The sequence below is a fragment of the Salmo salar genome, chromosome 05, assembly GCF_965601325.2.
Source record: "Salmo salar chromosome 05, fSalSal1, whole genome shotgun sequence".
In the NCBI taxonomy this organism is placed as follows: Eukaryota; Metazoa; Chordata; class Actinopteri; order Salmoniformes; family Salmonidae; genus Salmo; species Salmo salar.
In genome coordinates this window covers 56,150,678-56,169,614 of record NC_138295.1, presented here as the reverse complement: position 1 = coordinate 56,169,614, position 18,937 = coordinate 56,150,678, and the positions used below count along the sequence as shown (strand labels likewise).

The window sequence follows — 18,937 nt, the reverse complement described above, 5'->3', positions numbered from 1 at the left end:
GTCTCCTCCAATAATAGTTCCTCCCATCTCTGAGTTTGCTTTTTGCTTGTATTTTTACAAGCTGCTCACTTGCTGCCTCCATGTAAATGAGATTAATTAGAATATTGATCCAATGGAGGCTTCATGCTCGGGGCACTTTGGTCTTCCTGCTTGTGTAAGCCAATGTAAATGACTTTACCCCTGAATCCTTTCCATCCACCACCATCAGTTTAGCAGTCAGGCAGGCATGCCACCTATCCAGCCTCATTAGAAGAATGTCTGAGATGTGAACCCTTTGGAATTTTTGTTATCTCGCTTAGTTTGGAATTCCACCTCCATCTCCATGGCAGTGCCTTTACTTCCACTGATTCAGAATCAGGTGAACTGATGCCATCTAGTGGCGATATGTCGAATCCACATACACTTTGGGACAAATGCCCCTTCTCCCCTGCCCCGCTATATTTCACTGCAGAGCTCCAAGTGGCACTGTTTAGATATTGATTTGATAAAGAGGCTTTTGTTGTACCTAAGTATGGATGGCCTTGTGACCAATCTATACATTTAGGAGGCATAGTCTTTTGATGGTGTGATTCCCATCACACTTAGATAAGCCCCTCAGGTTTGTCTATTGATAGCCATTGTCCCTTGGCTCAGTCCCCCTAAAGCAGAAAGACTTCATAGGCGATAAGGACTTTAAAGGCTAAGTGGCTGTGAAAAAAAAGTGGTTGAGATCAATGATCTGAATCCCCTTCCTAAAGCCAGCCTCTATTGGGCTTTTCCAAACTACACTGGCAGAATTTATACTTGGCTTTACAGTATGTGGCTCGGTTAGGATTAGCCAAGTTTTTTTCAACTGCACAAAGTCCATCACATCAATGGAGTTGAGTGGAGACGAGAGTGTGCGGACAGTATCTCTGACTACGTCAAGTCGCTGTCAGTCGATACTTCTAAACATGTAAATATGTCAACCCTTACCGTGTACCTATGTTTGTCCTCTGTAGCTGCGTGCCTTTCTTTATTTGCTGAAATCCATCATTTTTAATAAAACGTTAATCAAATTCAACCATCAAATGCAAAATGGTTTCTTCGTCTCGACTGACAGCGTCTACATGCAGTCAGAGGTGCACCCCTTCCACAGTCGTCGTAACCCAACTCCACCGACATGTCCATATGTGTGGAGTTGAGAAACCCAGCTAAATTAGGAAGTGAGAGCACAACCTCAGATTTCAAATGAACTCTGCGAATATCAGGACTATCGTTACAATGTATCTTTTTTGTTTTGTCCACCGTTTGTCCATGTAAGAACTGACATACTGAAACTCAGAGCTAGCTGACCCTTGTTTTCTCAATGACCAGGGTATTGTTCCTTAGGCACCAAACAGAAGAACTTGACCAATAACAAACCCGAATGAACACAACCCTGGTTATAATTTAGACAGTAACTGTATTCATTTTGTGTTGTCTTATTTACAGGTCTGTAACCTGGATGGGGGGGCAATACTATCAGTTCCGTGTTTTTGCTGCCAACGTGGTTGGTGTTGGTAAACCCTCTGAGCCCAGTGAGGCTTTCCTGTGTGAGGAGTGGACCATGCCTGAGCCAGGTGAGGATGATGCAATCATGAAAACACACACACTTACTCATGCACGCACATACACACGGACGCATGCACACACACATGCACACACACACACACACACACAAAGAGTTCGCACCCACACGCACGTTTACTCTCTAAAACACACACACATTCATACATTTCCTCTCTAAAACACACACTCTTTCTCTCTCCCTGTTCCCACTCTGTCATTCGGTAATGGAGCAGTTCAGTGCACAGCCGTGGCCAGCTGTGTTGGCCCCATGGTCTTTCTCATAGAATGGCTGCCTGTTGTGATATTCATATTGGAAATGGAGAGAGCCACACACCATTTATCCCGCACAGCCCATTAATCCAGCTGAATCCATCCTGATCTCCCCGTGTCTTAAATAATTTAAATGCGACTGAAAATCATTAAGCAAATGAACTACCGTGCACTGGCACTAAAAACGAAGGGGTAGATTAAGCAAAATCACTTTACTTGTTTTTTTTTAATTCTGTTATTATTATTCGTTCGTTTCTTTATGTTGGCCTGTTCTGTCATAGACAACTTGGCTGTTTATGGGTGATTATATAAGACGGGAAAAGGATGAATAAGAATATTCTCCGTTTTAGCCTGATTTTAAATCATTTCAAATAGTTTATCTGTGCTTGAATAAGCATGCATGTTGCAATGTAACCAGTAGAAAATTCCAAAAAGTGCAGACCCTGCCCACCTGGCACTCCAGTCAGGATGAACCAAACACTGATTTCAAATAGTACTTGAACCCATGTCTGGTTGGTATATTTCTATCACAGTAGACACTTATCAATCCATGTACTGTATAGAATGAAACACTATGGGTTGACACAGATAAACAAATGTGTTTTTTTCCTATATTTCTCTCTTTGTGTTATGCTAACCCCACTCATCCCCCAGGCTGCCCTTATGACCTGGAATTCAGGGAGGTGAGGCATAACTCTCTAGTCGTCCTGTGGGCAGTGCCTCTCTACGAAGAACAGCAAGGACCAATCACAGGGTACCTGGTGGAGCTGAGCGAGGGCGACCAATCACAGAGCTGGACTGCTGTGAATGAAGAGCCAATTGCAGACACCGTTTTCAAGGTTGGTGAGATATACTTGTTTTATGTAATAAGGATATAGGTACATTAAAATAGAGTTAATATGTTTTTGATAAAAAATTATCAAATTGATTTTGGTGTGTTTGTGTTCCCAGGTGTCAGGTTTCCAGTCTGGTCAGACCTATCGTCTCAGAGTGTGTGCCTTCAACAAGGCTGGAATGGGCATCCCTTATCTGCCCTCTGAGCTTATCAGAGCCCAGACCCAACCAGGTGAGTCATTTTAGGGTTTTAGTTAGCCTGGTTCACGGTCTGTTTGTGTTTGGCGTAACAATGACCATAGGAGTTGGCAAAAGAGCACAAACAGGTCTGGGACCAGGCTTGATTTTAGCAATACAGGTCCCTGATGAACAATATCACCAGAATGACTTATGATTCATGTTCTTTCTCCATCAGACACCAGAGACATAGAGATTGGTGTGGACAATGATGGCTTCATCTTCCTGGCCTTTGAGGCCACTGAAATTACGGAGAAGAGCACGTTTGTCTGGAGCAAGAACTACAAAGAGGCTATTGAAGCTGCAATAGGTACTGCAATGTTGTGTGTATGTGTGTGTCTGTCTGTTACAGAGAGAGAAAAACAGTGACCTGTAGAGTTGTGAGAGGGCATGTAACCCATGAAAGACTTTAATGTTAAAGAGGTCAGCAAAGGGTCAGACTCAATGGAGATTCTTCCTCACCTCACACTACGATGCAAAATGTCCTCTCTTTTCACTGAGCACTATGGTCCCATTCAGGCCTACTGAGTCCCCTGGTCTGTCCTTTAAGCCCACTGTCCTTCTGTCTGTCCTTTTAGCTAACTGTCCTTCCTTCTGTCCATCCCCAGGTCCATCCTAACCTTCACAAACGCCACTAAAGAGGACCTGGGCCTGTACACAGTAGAGATGAGTGACAACCCAGACATCTCTTCCAGTTTCACCTTCACTGTGGAAGGTACTTTATACTCAAAGCTAAAGAAGACCTGCACAAAAGATGGCTTCTCCCTATAATTCTCCCTCTTTCTTTTCCCATAGATCTGGAGAGACTGACTGAGCTCGGAAGGCACATCTGCCACCCATGTAAGACTTAGTTACTGTAATAATACAAGTCTCTATCGAGCTAAAACAATTGATAGTGCTCCTTTTCAAATAGAAACAGGCATTATAATATATTGTTCAACATCACAATTTCAACAACCTATTCCCTCAGATGTTTTCTTGGGTAAGCCCTATTTTTCGATTCCTGTCATTGCACCCTTCCTAGATTATTTTGTTTGCTGAAGCTTGGAGGCCAACCTGAATGCATAACCTATTCCCTATTCATTGTTCCCTCCCCCTACAGTGATAGCCCTGCGCTCCAAGTGGCAGGTGGAGGTGTCAGAGGAAAGGGAGCATGCGTCTCTGGATGCAGACTGAGAGCCCGAGCAACGCTGCAGAGCTCCGCCTCGTTCTCAACGACAGAGAGATCTCTAGTACTGCAGTAAGGAGCACTTCAAAACACAGGCTATATGTTCTAATCTCAGAACCCAGAACTAAACATTGTGTGTACTAGTCTGTCAGGAGAGTGTGTATGTCTCAAATGAATACTAAAACTAGCTTGGGTGTCAGAATGTTCCTGCTTTAGTCGATAGTGCAGTAATGTACGAGTAGGAAGACGATGACAAGTTGGCTGAAGCAGAAATAGACTGGTCCAGGCAAGTTATAGCATGTCTCCCAGAGGTGTGTATAACGCATAAGCTACTGAATTTTGCATACACACATTTATTTTTAAATATATGCAGATGATTATGTGTTCCCGAATCCATTTCCAGTGACATTCTCCATAAAACAATGAAATGTAGATGTGCCACAAAATAGCAAAATGTTTTATATTTTCCTCATTCAAGTTTGCATTAGTAAGAGGTATTGGCTGTATAGAAAGAGAAAGTAATCACAAAAATGTTTACCCTCACCATCGTATTTGCAATTTCATTTAAACATAAATCACCTTCATAAAGATTTTCACCCGAATGTACGTAGCAATATGATAGCAATGTTGATTTGTTATGAAATCAACCTAAAAATAACCACAGGTTGGAAGACTACTGTCGGCAGAGGTTGTTGCAACAGATGTGGATTTCCCATGGGGTTAAACTAATATCACACCACATGCATGGTTTTTGGACTCAGTGTCTTGCATGTGGTTACTCGGTATGGAATAGCATGATTGCATCCATGCACGTGTGTATACATGTACGTCAACACTGCTAAGGGTTTATTACTAAATGACTACAGATGAGGATTTTGTGAATAAACCAATCCCCATTTCCCCCATTTTAGACCCCTTGCCTTGATTAGGCCAAATCAACATGCAAGTCACACTTGTAGAAGTTATTGTAAAAACATGCTTTCTGTGAGGTATGCGTGCCTGCGTGTGTGTGCACATGTATGTACATACGTGTGCATTCATGTGCTTGTGTGTGTCCTCTCTCTCTCTCTCCCTAGGCCCATAAGATTAACTTTGATAAGGGCAGTGGGCTGCTAGAGATCCTGTTTGACCAGCTGTCAAAGGAGGACGAGGGCACCCACACAGCTCAGCTCTGCAACGGCTGCGCCAAGAACCAGTTCACCCTGGTGCTCGTGGACGAGAGTGAGTCCATCTGGTCACCCCAACTCACTGCCGGGATGTTCATACTACCGAACCGAGCTGAGCTAAACCAAGCTGTGATGAGCTGGCCTGTTTTTGCATCCTCCGTAGTTGCTGGAAGTGCTGAGCTAGCACAGTTTGCTTCAGATCGGCACAATAGAGTGAAAAGGGCAGCTTACTATTGCTGTGAACTCTAAAGAGCAGTAAATATTTGGCTTGGCTTGATATATAGATTTGTTCCAATCAACTATATTGGTAGTTAATATATACTGCTCAAAAAAATAAAGGGAACACTTAAACAACACATCCTAGATCTGAATGAAATAAATAATCTTATTAAATACTTTTTTCTTTACATAGTTGAATGTGCTGACAACAAAATCACACAAAAATAATCAATGGAAATCCAATTTATCAACCCATGGAGGTCTGGATTTGGAGTCACACTCAAAATTAAAGTGGAAAACCACACTACAGGCTGATCCAACTTTGATGTAATGTCCTTAAAACAAGTCAAAATGAGGCTCAGTAGTGTGTGTGGCCTCCACGTGCCTGTATGACCTCCCTACAACGCCTGGGCATGCTCCTGATGAGGTGGCGGATGGTCTCCTGAGGGATCTCCTCCCAGACCTGGACTAAAGCATCCGCCAACTCCTGGACAGTCTGTGGTGCAACGTGGCGTTGGTGGATGGAGCGAGACATGATGTCCCAGATGTGCTCAATTGGATTCAGGTCTGGGGAACGGGCGGGCCAGTCCATAGCATCAATGCCTTCCTCTTGCAGGAACTGCTGACACACTCCAGCCACATGAGGTCTAGCATTTTGTTGCATTAGGAGGAACCCAGGGCCAACCGCACCAGCATATGGTCTCACAAGGGGTCTGAGATCTCATCTCGGTACCTAATGGCAGTCAGGCTACCTCTGGCGAGCACATGGAGGGCTGTGCTGCCCCCCAAAGAAATGCCACCCCACACCATGACTGACCCACCGCCAAACCGGTCATGCTGGAGGATGTTGCAGGCAGCAGAACATTCTCCACGGCGTCTCCAGACTCTGTCACGTCTGTCACGTGCTCAGTGTGAACCTGCTTTCATCTGTGAAGAGCACAGGGCGCCAGTGGCAAATTTGTCAATCTTGGTGTTCTCTGGCATATGCCAAACGTCCTGCATGGTGTTGAGCTGTAAGCACAACCCCCACCTGTGGACGTCGGGCCCTCATACTACCCTCATGGAGTCTGTTTCTGACCGTTTGAGCAGACACATGCACATTTGTGGCCTGCTGGAGGTCATTTTGCAGGGCTCTGGCAGTGCTCCTCCTGCTCCTCCTTGCACAAAGGCGGAGGTAGCGGTCCTGCTGCTGGGTTGTTGCCCTCCTACGGCCTCCTCCACGTCTCCTGATGTACTGGCCTGTCTCCTGGTAGCGCCTCCATGCTCTGGACACTACGCTGACAGACACAGCAAACCTTCTTGCCACAGCTCGCATTGATGTGCCATCCTGGATGAGCTACACTACCTGAGCCACTTGTGTGGGTTGTAGACTCCGTCTCATGCTACCACTAGAGTGAAAGCACCGCCAGCATTCAAAAGTGACCAAAACATCAGCCAGGAAGCATAGGAACTGAGAAGTGGTCTGTGGTCAACCCCTGCAGAACCACTCCTTTATTGGGGGTGTCTTGCTAATTGCCTATAATTTCCACCTGTTGTCTATTCCATTTGCACAACAGCATGCGAAATGTATTGTCAATCAGTGTTGCTTCCTAAGTGGACAGTTTGATTTCACAGAAGTGTGATTGACTTGGAGTTACATTGTGTTGTTTAAGTGTTCCTTTTATTTTTTTGAGCAGTGTATATATCCTCAGTGTGCTAGTAGGTATGTGACCCTGTGGTTGTGTCTTTGGCACACTTTGGGGGGGGGGGGCTCTGAGGGGGGCTCTGAGGTACCAGAACACATTGAGAGAAAAAAGTGTCAACTGCAAAGTGGCAGCGCTGCAGACAGAGTAAACAGCCAAGTAGCCAACCGTCTATGGTGGTGAAACGGACAGTACTCTCCAAGGTGTTGATTCATTCAAAGAATTTTAGATGTCACTGCAGTATGCCCACATACTTGAGAATAGCTGCAGGGCTTACACAAATTTCTTATAGCCTAATTTTCCAGAAATCAATGTACAGCAACATTTTTAGACGACACTGCAGAACACCTGTCATATTATGCATATGCACACATACTCAGCTATGGGGCTTGCAAGACCAGAATTTCATGTAATTTTCAAGACGTCAATGTAGCAGTAGAACAAATATCACGATACAGGAATATAACTTCAAATAAAATAAATCAATGTATGCTACAGCAGAACACACATATGATAATACATAGGACTCCTGCCTGTGTGATAATAAGAAGCACATATCCATATTACCTTCACAGCACCGAACAATTTTGTAAAGGAAATAAAAATGTCCTACCTTAGTTTTCAAAACCTCCCACAATGACTCTCTGCATGTCAAGTCCATTTAACTCCAGAGAGTCAATTTGTTGCTCAAAGCCATGAGCGGGCCTGTGACGATTAGCTTCCTTCCAGGGATTTTCTGAAGACTCTGGCTGTAGTGTCTATTTTTTCATTTTCAGTGTTAACTATTTTAATTTAACTAGGCAAGTCAGTTAAGAACAAATTCTTATTTCCAATGACGGCCTACCCCTAATCCAAACGACGCTGGGCGAATTGTGCGCTGCCCTATGGGACTCCCAATCACGGCCGGTTGTGATAGAGTCTGGAGTCAAACCATGACACCTCTAGCACTGAGATGCAGTGCCTTAGACCACTGCACCACTCGGGAGCCCTAAAAACTATAACCTGGTTGTCCTCTTTAGCCTTGTCTATAAGGCTTGCTGCAACCAACTGTGCCTTGGTTCGGGCATGTTGAAAAAAAAAATCTGTGGGCTTTGTTTACGTCTGAGGCATAGGATGTTAATTTTCTGTACATCCCACCCACTCTTTTGCTAGTTTAATCCCTCCCGGTCGTTTCTAGACCCAAGCTCCCTACCCTGTTGCACGTTGTACAGCCCAACTTTTAATTCTACATGACAAGCCAGGGGTTATACGTTTGATTGTTCTTGAACTGCAAATTGCACCTGCTCTGAGCACTTCGTTGGTGGATGCACTGGAATCAGTGTGGCAGGATAGGATGATTACACAGAAGGATTGCCATGCTTTTACTTGATGGTGTTTTTGGGGGGACGGGAGAAATAATGAGGAGGTAACTTGATTTAACGCCGATCGCTTTTATTCGAATGTCTACAGTGCGAACAGTGAAACAATTAATAAATCATGCCGCGAGAGGTACCGGATCAAACAAAGTCATATCTGAAAAGGTGCCGGATCCTCTCAGAGAGTTTCTCCCATCCGGCTGACCAAAGTCCATGTAGGATGTGTTTTCATCTACTGCCAACAGTAGATAAATATCTAATTTCAGTGTAAAATGCTCCTGCCAAATAGGTTCCAAATGTGCTGAAACAGATTCAATACGCCTCAATGCCCTAGTTTCCTATCTGTCACCAAAGTTAGTCCCTTTCCTTAGCTTTGTGGCTAGTGGCAAAAACATACCCATCTACAGTTTATGGAGTGCAAACACTGTTGAACAGGCAGCTATATCTTTACAACATATAGTGCTGACACACCAGAATATAGTGAGTTTCATTGATTGAGTGCCAGCAAAGATGGCCGCTGTATCTCTGGTCCAGTGTGCGCAGTTAATCATCGCTCTGTTTTTCCAAGGACCCTATTTTCTGGAGTTTTTGTCATGGACCGTGATAGAGGACTGTGAGTTTATAATCAAATGCAAGGTAATTTGTAGATTAGTTATCATTTATAGATCAATTATCCAATATCTTGTTATCTTTGTTATGAAATAATCACATGGATTCTGTATTCTAATATGCATGTGTGTTGTTATGAATGTATTCAGTGTTACTGTATCATTCTGGGTCCATGTGACCAACGTAAGCAAGGATACGACTCTGAAGTGGTTCAAGGACGGCGTGGAGACTCCAGCTGTGTATGACCAGCAGACGAGTCAGCACCATGACTCTGCAACAGGTACACATACCACATCCAGTCCTCATAGGGCTGGTTTCCTGAACCCAGATTAAACGTAATCCTGGACTAAAATACACTTTCAATGGAGATTCTCTATTGTGAATGATTTTAATCCAGGACTAGGCTGAATCTGGGTCTGGGGAACTGTCCCAAAATGTCACATCACTTTGCTCAACCCCACTATTTAGCGCAAACGTGGAGATTTGACCTGGCGACCTTCCGGCTACAGATCCCCCGCTCTAACTATTAAGCTACCTACCACCTCATATTTGCAGTATAGTAATGGATATGTAAAGTAATGCACAGTAGTACTGGATGTACAGTAACGGGATGGTGGCAGATGAGGGAATAGGGTTAAGCTCAGGAGAACACATATCATCAGTGATCATCACACACACACACACACACACACACACACACACACACACACACACACACACACACACACACACACACACACACACACACACACACACACACACACACACACACACACACACACACACACACACACAGAGAGAGAGAGAATCTGTGTCAGAGTGTCTCTACAGTATGAGTATTTATAGATCATTGCATAATTACCCACTGGGCACACACTGGTTGGATCAACATTGTTTCCACATCATTTCAATTAAATTGCGTTGAACCAATGTGGAATAGACGTTGAGTTGAAGTCTGTGCCCAGTGGGTAGGATTATCTGTGTACAGAAAGTCAAATGTGTTCACAAACCCTATGTGCGTGCTGACATTGTTTATTTATTTTTCTTTTTGTACCTTTATTTAACTAGGCAAGTCATTTAAGAACAAATTCTTATTTTCAATGACGGCCTAGGAACAGTGGGTTAACTGCCTTGTTCAGGGGACATGAATAACGCAGGCATGTCTGGTAACCAGACATGCCAGCGTGTGTGTCATAATGATTAACTGTTGTCTCTCTGGTGAATCTCAGGTGACTAAGAAGGAGGCAGGCCACTGCAAAGCTGTGGCGTCTGATGGTAGAGGACAGGATGTGAGCACACTGGAGTTACTACATGAAGGTGAGACATCATGGCACTGTCATGGACAACCACAGACATGGGCCCATATTTGTAAAGTACTCAGTTTTGCTTCGTAGATCCTAATGAATATGATGACTTGGACTGGGGGGGACCTGATCGTAGATCAGCACTCCTACTCTGAGGTGCTTTATGAATACGGGCCGCGGTCTAGCCGAAATATCGGTGAAATATTACAGTACGTTGTCTCTCAAGTTACATTGTTATGAGGCAATTTCAAAGTGCATTATTGGTTTATGTCTCATGATCATTCTGAAGATGCAGAAACTGAGACTGCACATTATGTAATATTATCATCCATGTATTATTTTAATTTTTTTATTTTATTTAATCTTCATTTAACTAGGCAAGTCAGTTAAGAACAAATTCTTATTTACAATGACGGCCTACCAAAAGTCAAAAGGCCTCCTGCGGAGACGGGTGCCTGGGATAAAAAAGAATAAAAAAGGAATACACTATAAATATAGGACAAAACATACATCACAACAAGAGAGACACAACACTACATAAAGAGAGACCTAAGACAACAACATAACAAGGCAGAAACATATGACAACACAGCATGGTAGCAACACAGCATGGTAGCAACACAAAATGACAACAACATGGTAGCAGCACAACATGGTAGCAGCACAAAAACATGGTACAAACATTATTGTGACCAGTCAACAGCACAAAGGTCAAGAAGGTAGAGACAATACATCATACAAAGCAGCCACACAACTGTCAGTAAGAGTGTCCATGATTAAGTCTTTGAATGAAGATGCATAGAGGTTAATGAACATTATAAACGGGGTGGTTTGAGCCCTGAATGCTGATTGGCTGAAAGCCGTAGAATATCAGACCATTTATCAGGGGTATGACAAAAATGACTTCTTACTGTTCTGACTACGTTGGTAACCAGTTTATAATAGCAATAAGGCACCTTGGGTGTTTGTGGTATATGTCCAATATACCACTGCTAATGGCTGTATCCAGGTGTTCATAGAATGTCTTATATGGACTTTGGTCAGCCGGATGGGAGACACTCTTGTTGGCCCTGGCAGGAACACTGTGGACCAATCACAGCGCTTAGGGACCCAGCCCAGAGGTCAGAGGTGAACCAGGGGCCAATAGGGGAACACTCACGACGCGTTGCATCATGCACAAGAACAGCCCTTAGCTGTGGTATATTTGTCATGTACCACACCACCTCAGACCTTATTGCTTAAGTAGAGCCCACTGTCTGGAGACAAAATTATTCTGTCTTTATTTACAGAGTATGACAAGCTCCTCCAACTCCTGAGCAAACAGTGTGGTAAGTTCAGCATAGAGTTCCTAATACTATTACGGCAACATTTCAGTACTGAAACATGAGTGACTTCTCAAGCATTCTATGGACAGTTTTTGGATGGGGACAACTTAAGATGAAGTCATATCCTGACTACAGGTTAGAATCAAATACAAATGTATTGGACCTAGACTACAGTTTAGACAGCATGCCCTGTCAACTGTCAATATCCCAACAAGGACATTCTGTCACAGAGTATCATCTCTCTGAGTTTGACTTTTTCCTCTCTCTGTGGCACAGCGCTGTCTGCAGGCCCAGTGAGGATTCAATGCACTGCTATGGGCTTCAAGCTCTACTGCTCTCTCAAGTACTATATCAGCTACATGAAGACCAGCTGGCACTTCAAGTGAGTTCCCTTGCCTGGCCTGGCCTCTGTACTCTGCCCTGCCACACAGGCTGTGCTCCAGGCCCACTGGTTCTAAGTTGTATACATTATACAGTCAGCCTTTGCTATACGGAATAGGGTGAAGTTGCCCCTAGGCGCTGATCTTGGGTCAGTTTCCCCACTAATTGTTAAGGCTAGGATTGGGGGAGGGGAAGTTGACCCTAAATCTGCACCTAAGGGACACTTCACACCAGAGCATGGTACAGGGAACAGGGACTGGACTTTTATCGCCACCTGCTGGCAGCTTTTATGGTTAGCACCAACCACCAACCCTGGTTCCACAGAGTTACGGAGCAGGCAGGCTTTTGTTCTAGTCCAGCATTAACACACCTGATTCAACTAATAGACGGATCATTAAGACTTTGATTAGTTGAATCAGCTGTGTTGGTGCCTGTCTGGAGATCCTGCACATCCTGTAGCTCTCCATTACGAGAGCTGGTGACAACCCAACACAGAAAAACCACATGAATTTTACACGTGAACACAGGTGAAGTGCTCCAAAAACACGTTTTCATGTGATCACATGTGAAGTTAATGTGATAATATGTAACGCAACATGAAACTACCCGTGAAAATGTGAAATTTCATGTGAAATCATGTGATTTGTCTGTAAGGGCACTGCTGTAGCAGCATGGTTTGTTGTCCAATTTAAACTCAGTTGCTTTAGCATTTTTGTTTTTCTTCACATCGCCCCACATCTTCCTTAGTGAGACAGTCTGAGCCTTTAATCCCAAATCCATCTCATCTCACCAGATTGAAAAATACCAAACATAAAGGCTTTTACAAAGAAACTTAAAACTGAAAAAGTAAAGCCCTCAGACATAAATAGTTTTAGGCCTTGTATGGAAGTATCTTTTGTTGGATTTTAGACAAATATATTCTATTCTATTGAATCGTATTATCATGTTCTATTTCATTGTGTACCAGGGAGAGTAGGATTGGCCAGTTGGAGAGGTGTAAGCCTGGCAGCAGTATGCCGAAGCTGTGGGTCGAGGTCTTTGCGCCCACGGAGAACGATAAGGGGAAGTACACCCTGGAGATGTTTGATGGTCAAGAAAAGCACACCCGCTCACTAGGCCTATCTGGACAAGGTTAGTCTGACCAGTCTGATTCACTCAAAAAGCAGTATTGTCTCAAAGCAGTTAAGCGAAATAGGCTTCATACAGGGATTTTACTGCTTCAGATTCATGTCAATGTCTTCACAACTAGAATGTAAACTTCAGAATCTGACTATTATTACTCAATTATAATTTAATTTGTCTGCAATCTTGATCTACATTCATATCTTCTAAGACAGGCAGTTGGTGAATATTACATTCTTCCTAAATACATTTCAGTAATCTATATTTAATTATCTCTCTCTCTCTCTCTCTCTCTCTCTCTCTCTCTCTTTAAAAGCCTTTGCTGATGCTCTTTTGGAATACCAGAGGTTGAAGTAAGTGCATTACCATATTGATGGTGAGCGCCCAGCATGGCTTGCAGTGGTAAACACTAACACAAACAATTGCAGGTACTATTTCCTATCACTATTCTCACATGGACAAACAGAAAACTGTTCTATATTCAATATTAATGAGTTTACATATAGTATGGTGATGGATATGAAACCATTTGCAAATGTATTTACCGGTTTTACCCTTGTTTTTTACTACAAAGGCAAGTGGCGGTTGCTGCGAAAAGTGAGTAGCCTACTCTTTCATTGTTTCTTAATTATTTAATTTTCTGTACACTGGAATGATTGAATGAGCTTCCTATGGATGATTCAAGGGAGTAAATGTCCTTCTCGTTGCTTTAGATCGGGCCAAGGTGACCAAGGGCCTACCAGATGTGGTAGCTATCATGGAGAATGAAGTAGGCTAACTACTAAATAATACTGTCCTATTACGTGGTTACCATGTTCACTAGTACTTCATTAACCTTTTACGTCCGATTTTTGTAATTGTACTGTTAGACCAACGAGTAGAAGAGCTGATCTAGGATCAGTTTAGCCTTTTAGATCATAATGAATACAATTAAATGGACAGGGGGAACTGATCATAGATCAGCACCTTCTCCAATACGTTATTTAAAAAAAAATATAGCCTTACCTGCCCAAGTCAACAGTGACAAGTGGTATTTGGTCATTGTTCATATTTACAATGACTGTTGTGAATCATGTCATCTCTATGTAACCGATGTGAAATGGCTAGTTAGTTAGCGGTGGTGCGCGCTAATAGCGTTTCAATCAGTGACGTCACTCGCTCTGAGACTTGAAGTAGGGTTTCCCCTTGCATTGCAAGGGCCGCGGCTTTTGTGGCGCGATGGGTAACGATGCTTCGTGGGTGTCAGTTGTTGATGTGTGCAAGGGTCCCTGGTTCGAGCCCAGGTTGGGGCGAAGAGAGGGACGGAACCTACACTGTTACATCTATTTCCCTCTCCTCCCCAGTCTCTGTGCTTGACCTGCTTCGCTGACGGTGACCCTGCCCCAGAGATGTTCTGGCTGAGGAACGACAAAGGCATCGCCTCGGGGGGCCAGTTAAACATCGCCAACGAGAATAAGTGCAGCACTCTGACCGTCAACAATGTGACTAGCGAGGACTCGGGCAACTACAGCATCTTTGTGCGCAACCAGTACGGCACTCAGACGGTCAACGTGACCATAAGCGTGTACAAGCACGGCGCCCGATGCAGTGGAGATGTAAGGAAGGGGTGTTGGTTTTGTTGCACTAAGAGACGATTCCAACTGGGTACAGACGTCAATTCAATGTATTTTCCACGCTGGTTCCACATGACATGAAAACAACGTTGATTCAACCAGTGTGTGCCCAGTGGGTTGTGTTTGAGTGGTGGTTGAGCCAGTTCGTTTTCATGGGGTTAAATTGGAGTTAATGGGGAGTGAAATGCTAGAAGCGGTTAATTTGTGGCATTGGGATGTAGCAATGACTAAGAAGTTATTTGTGCAAGAGGGAATGCGGTCAATTAGAACTATTTGAGGTCCAGTCAAAAATGCAACAACCTGTATTGTTGTGTCATTAGACTACCAATAAATATCCCAAGAGTGTCAGCTACAATTTTATGATGTCGACCCTTTCTTTCTGGAGTAATTTAATAATAGGACATGTGAGCAGGGGCTAGAAAGCTCTGAAGTAGGATTCAATGGCCAAGGCGAGCACATTAAATGTTAATTTCATGTCTTGACAGCAGCAGACTTGATGCCAATTGCAATTATCTCCCATGTTGTATTTCACTAGAGGTGTCATGTTAGTCATGCACACGGAGCAGATTACATAGGTGCGCGACACATCAAGTGCGTTTTTCTATATCAACCTAATTTATGCTCTTACCTCCCTGTATTAAGGCTGTAATCTCACTCACTCAGTCGGCACCTGCATCTCAAGTAGGTCTATTAGCCTGTTAGCTCTCCACATACAGTGTTTGTCCTATCACGTGTCTCTGCAATCGCTTCTAATAAAGCTGCTAATAAAGTAATTTGATCTTGGTGGCTCAACACCGTTTCATTCACCTCAACATGCCTCTGATGTTGTTATTGTGTGCACTGTTTGAGATGTCTGCTAGAGGGACTCGTAATTCAATGATTATTAGAAACATCTCAAAAGTGCGGGAAAGTATTATGCAAGCAAAGAGTAGCTACAATATGTCTTCTGAACTGATAGAGGAGCTCTTGCCCAATGTGTCATTCACCCATTGCCTGGCTAAACAGTGGAGTAGATTTGAACACTGTTTTTAGGAAGATTCCACAGGACATCAGACCTGGGTTCGAATACTATTCAAACAGTTTCAGAGTTTGCTTTAGCCTGCCCGGAGAGCCATGTGGCCTGGTTTGCACTTTTGCACTGATTTTATCGGTTCCATTGTGCTAGGCAAGCTCGATAAAGCCCAGCTAAAGTATTCAAAATGATTTCATATAGCAATTTAAACACGGGTCTGCATTTAGGACAGTATTGCAATAAGTGCTCAGAAACAAACTTGAGATCTGCGTGTCAGAAGTTTCAGACGCCAATCTATTGGGATGAGTAAAACCCATGCATAAGTCATTTTATAGCTGACATAACGTACTCTTCCCCATCCCAAGACAACTGGAAGTTGGAGTCATGCCAGACAGATGTAAGCGAACTCTGGGTTGTTCAAACAATGGGGAACATTACTTCAGAGGCGGTGTTACTGATTAGACACAGAGACACAGAGCAGAGCCCCTCTACCTGCTGATATAAGTAGCTGTGGGGGACGCAGTGCCATCTCTACATTTGTGTTGAGCTTCGCACAGCTGTCTCAGGCTCTTATTGCCCATCTTGGTGAAGGAGAAGAAACCGGACCGGTACAGACACAGACAAAATGGCCTTCAGTGGAACGTGGCAGGTGTACGCTCAGGAGAACTACGAGGAGTTTCTCAGGGCCATCTGTGAGTTTCCTAAAGATCCATTGCATTGCATGTATAGGGTTGTTTAGGGGTGAATCTGAAATGTATTTGCTTGATTCCTCGTGTCCTCTTGGAGGAGAGAAGATTAATGGTTCCTCCCCTCTGACCTCATCCAATGAGTTTTGAAAACGGACAGAGGATGTAAGGAATCAAGGAAATACAAGAGATTCAACTATAGATTCCCAACTATGACCCAAAATGAAAAGGTAGGGTGTGCCTCCATGGGTCCAATCCTAAACTAATGAGTCCTGCCTGTCTATCAGCCCTCCCAGAAGATGTTATCAAGCTGGCCAAAGACATCAAGCCCGTCACTGAGATCCAGCAGAACGGCAATGACTTTGTCATCACCTCCAAAACTCCTGGCAAGTCCGTCACCAACTCCTTCACCATCGGCAAAGAGGCCGACATCACCACCATGGATGGCAAAAAGATCAAGGTAGGAAATCCCAATATACCTGTCTGTGTTGAATCTATACTTATGAAAGTATTGATTGATTGACTGACATATTGTTAAATCGTCAGGTTTAATCTTTGAACTGAAGTCCAGTAATCGGGGGGGTCAAGACGATAGTCTTGTATCTGCAGTTAGTGTATGTCTTGTTCACTCTTCCAAGTTCTCACTTGTTATTGCTTCACATTACTGATCACCTCTCTCTTCTCTGGCCCCTACAGTGCACTGTCAGACTGGAGGGAGGAAAGCTGATGTGCAACACAGATAAATTCTCCAGCGTCCAGGAGCTCAAGGGAGGAGAGATGGTTGAGGTAATTTGACCTAATGTTGGTACCACTGAAAAATAACACACTACAAATCTGTCAGTACAGCGTGTCAAATATAAGCATATACAGTTGTGAAATATGAGGCACAGATCAAACAAGCTGTCTATTTCTACCTTATGTGGTTTCATTTATATAATAGTGACCTGACCACAGTAACTAAACACTTTTCACTACCTCCTCCATTTCAGACGCTGACAGTGGGCTCTACGTCACTCATCAGGAGGAGCAAAAAGTTGTGAACCTGGAATGGTAGCAGGCAGTCCTTGGCTATTTAAATAAACTTGCTTGACATAAAACGTGTGGTTTATTATGTGTGCTGTGAACATGCTGCTGTGCATCATCTAATAAACCGTGAACACTGATTGAATAATAGAAAAGTATTCAATATATATTTCACATATGATTCAAAATACACAGTCTATCTTTTCACAGTGCCCTATCAAATACTGAATAGGCCTATAGTGTGATAATTCACACTCAAAACAGCAAAGTCGGGTACATCAACTCATTTCACATTGTAAAACAAACCACTGAATCGCTAATGCATAATTTACATTCAAGATGTACAACTAAAAGAAAAACCTGTATCTACGGATTTCACATGACTGGGAATACAGATATGCATCTGTTGGTCACAGACATTTTTTTAAAAAGGTAGGGGCGTGGATCAGAAAACTAGTCAGTATCTGGCGTGACTAGGGTTGCACATTTTTGGGAATATTCAGAGCTGGTGTCACGTCCTGACCAGCAGAGGGAGGCATTGTATTAGTTTTGGTCAGGACGTGGCAGGTTTTGTGTGTGTGAATGGTTGTGTTGGTGATTGGGACGCCCAATTGAAGGCAGGTGTGTTGAGTTGCCTTTGATTGGGAGTCCTATATAGGAGTGTGTGTTTTTCTTTGGGGTTGTGGGTAGTTGTCCTTGCACTGCGTTGTATGTGCCTGCAAGACTGTTGCTGTCGTCTTTATTGTTTTGTCCAGTGGATACTTTACTCCTTTTTTTTTTATTAAAAAACATGAGTATCCACATACCTGCTGCGCCTTGGTCCATTTTTGAAGACAGTTGTGACAGAACTACCCACCAAACCAGGACCAAGCGGCGGAAGAGGAAGGAGCAGCAGGAGTACAACATGATGGACCAATGGACTTGGGAACAAATCCTGGACGGAGAGGGACCATGGACGCAGGCTGGGGATTATCGCCTCCCGCAGTGGGAGATTGAAGCGGCGAGAGCGGAGAGGCGCTATTACGAGGAGAAAGAGCGCAACGAGCGCGAGAGGCAGCACCAAGAATTTTTTTGGGGGGGCACACTGGACAGTCGGTGGAGCGGAGGTCGGAACCAGAGCCAGTCGGGCTGACATGGGAGGTGAGCGAGGGGTACGAGGCAGAGACGGTGACAGAGTTAATGGGTAAATTAAAGGAGAGAGAGATGAGAGAGCTGCTAGTGTGGTGCATAAAGTACGGCATTCGCCCTAATGAGCGTGTTGTGGGAATGACGTCACCTGAGGCAGCTCTCCATACTCGTCCTGAGGTATGTGCTGGTTGTCTGGTAAAGACTGTGCCTGCGCCCAGATACAGGCCTCCTGCA

At 43.8% G+C, this 18,937-nt stretch overlaps 3 protein-coding genes across 3 annotated transcripts; all 3 read left to right on the top strand.

Moving 5' to 3' along the window:
* Positions 1-3,091: 3,091 nt before the first annotated feature.
* Positions 3,092-5,660, top strand: LOC106605142 (myomesin-3). Its single transcript, XM_014200493.3, has 5 exons — positions 3,092-3,220; positions 3,519-3,625; positions 3,706-3,750; positions 4,013-4,150; positions 5,155-5,660. Exons 4-5 carry the CDS (start codon positions 4,064-4,066, stop codon positions 5,491-5,493), a joined length of 426 nt encoding a protein of 141 aa, XP_014055968.2. The 5' UTR covers positions 3,092-3,220; positions 3,519-3,625; positions 3,706-3,750; positions 4,013-4,063; the 3' UTR covers positions 5,494-5,660.
* Positions 5,661-7,207: 1,547 nt separating this feature from the next.
* On the top strand, positions 7,208-15,666 carry LOC106605000 (M-protein, striated muscle). The gene is made up of 10 exons (XM_014200191.3): positions 7,208-9,136; positions 9,259-9,389; positions 10,339-10,426; positions 11,703-11,741; positions 12,015-12,120; positions 13,087-13,250; positions 13,558-13,594; positions 13,816-13,838; positions 13,955-14,010; positions 14,585-15,666. Exons 2-10 carry the CDS (start codon positions 9,351-9,353, stop codon positions 14,933-14,935), a joined length of 903 nt encoding a protein of 300 aa, XP_014055666.3. The 5' UTR covers positions 7,208-9,136; positions 9,259-9,350; the 3' UTR covers positions 14,936-15,666.
* Positions 15,667-16,381: 715 nt separating this feature from the next.
* On the top strand, positions 16,382-17,649 carry LOC106605182 (fatty acid-binding protein 10-A, liver basic). Its single transcript, XM_014200562.3, has 4 exons — positions 16,382-16,558; positions 16,840-17,012; positions 17,249-17,338; positions 17,542-17,649. Exons 1-4 carry the CDS (start codon positions 16,492-16,494, stop codon positions 17,590-17,592), a joined length of 381 nt encoding a protein of 126 aa, XP_014056037.1. The 5' UTR covers positions 16,382-16,491; the 3' UTR covers positions 17,593-17,649.
* Positions 17,650-18,937: the final 1,288 nt, after the last annotated feature.

What these genes read in the sequence shown, in the direction of transcription:
- LOC106605182 (XM_014200562.3), top strand. Translation starts at nt 16,492, where the DNA reads ATGGCCTTCAGTGGAACGTGGCAGGTGTACGCTCAGGAGAACTACGAG. An exon ending in GGAGTTTCTCAGGGCCATCT is followed by an intron (nt 16,559 to 16,839) that starts GTGAGTTTCCTA and finishes CCTGTCTATCAG; the next exon opens with CCCTCCCAGAAGATGTTATC. An exon ending in TGGATGGCAAAAAGATCAAG is followed by an intron (nt 17,013 to 17,248) that starts GTAGGAAATCCC and finishes TGGCCCCTACAG; the next exon opens with TGCACTGTCAGACTGGAGGG.
- LOC106605000 (XM_014200191.3), top strand. Translation starts at nt 9,351, where the DNA reads ATGACCAGCAGACGAGTCAGCACCATGACTCTGCAACAG. An exon ending in GCACCATGACTCTGCAACAG is followed by an intron (nt 9,390 to 10,338) that starts GTACACATACCA and finishes GGTGAATCTCAG; the next exon opens with GTGACTAAGAAGGAGGCAGG. An exon ending in ACTGGAGTTACTACATGAAG is followed by an intron (nt 10,427 to 11,702) that starts GTGAGACATCAT and finishes CTTTATTTACAG; the next exon opens with AGTATGACAAGCTCCTCCAA.
- LOC106605142 (XM_014200493.3), top strand. Translation starts at nt 4,064, where the DNA reads ATGCGTCTCTGGATGCAGACTGAGAGCCCGAGCAACGCTGCAGAGCTC. An exon ending in GAGAGATCTCTAGTACTGCA is followed by an intron (nt 4,151 to 5,154) that starts GTAAGGAGCACT and finishes CTCTCTCCCTAG; the next exon opens with GCCCATAAGATTAACTTTGA.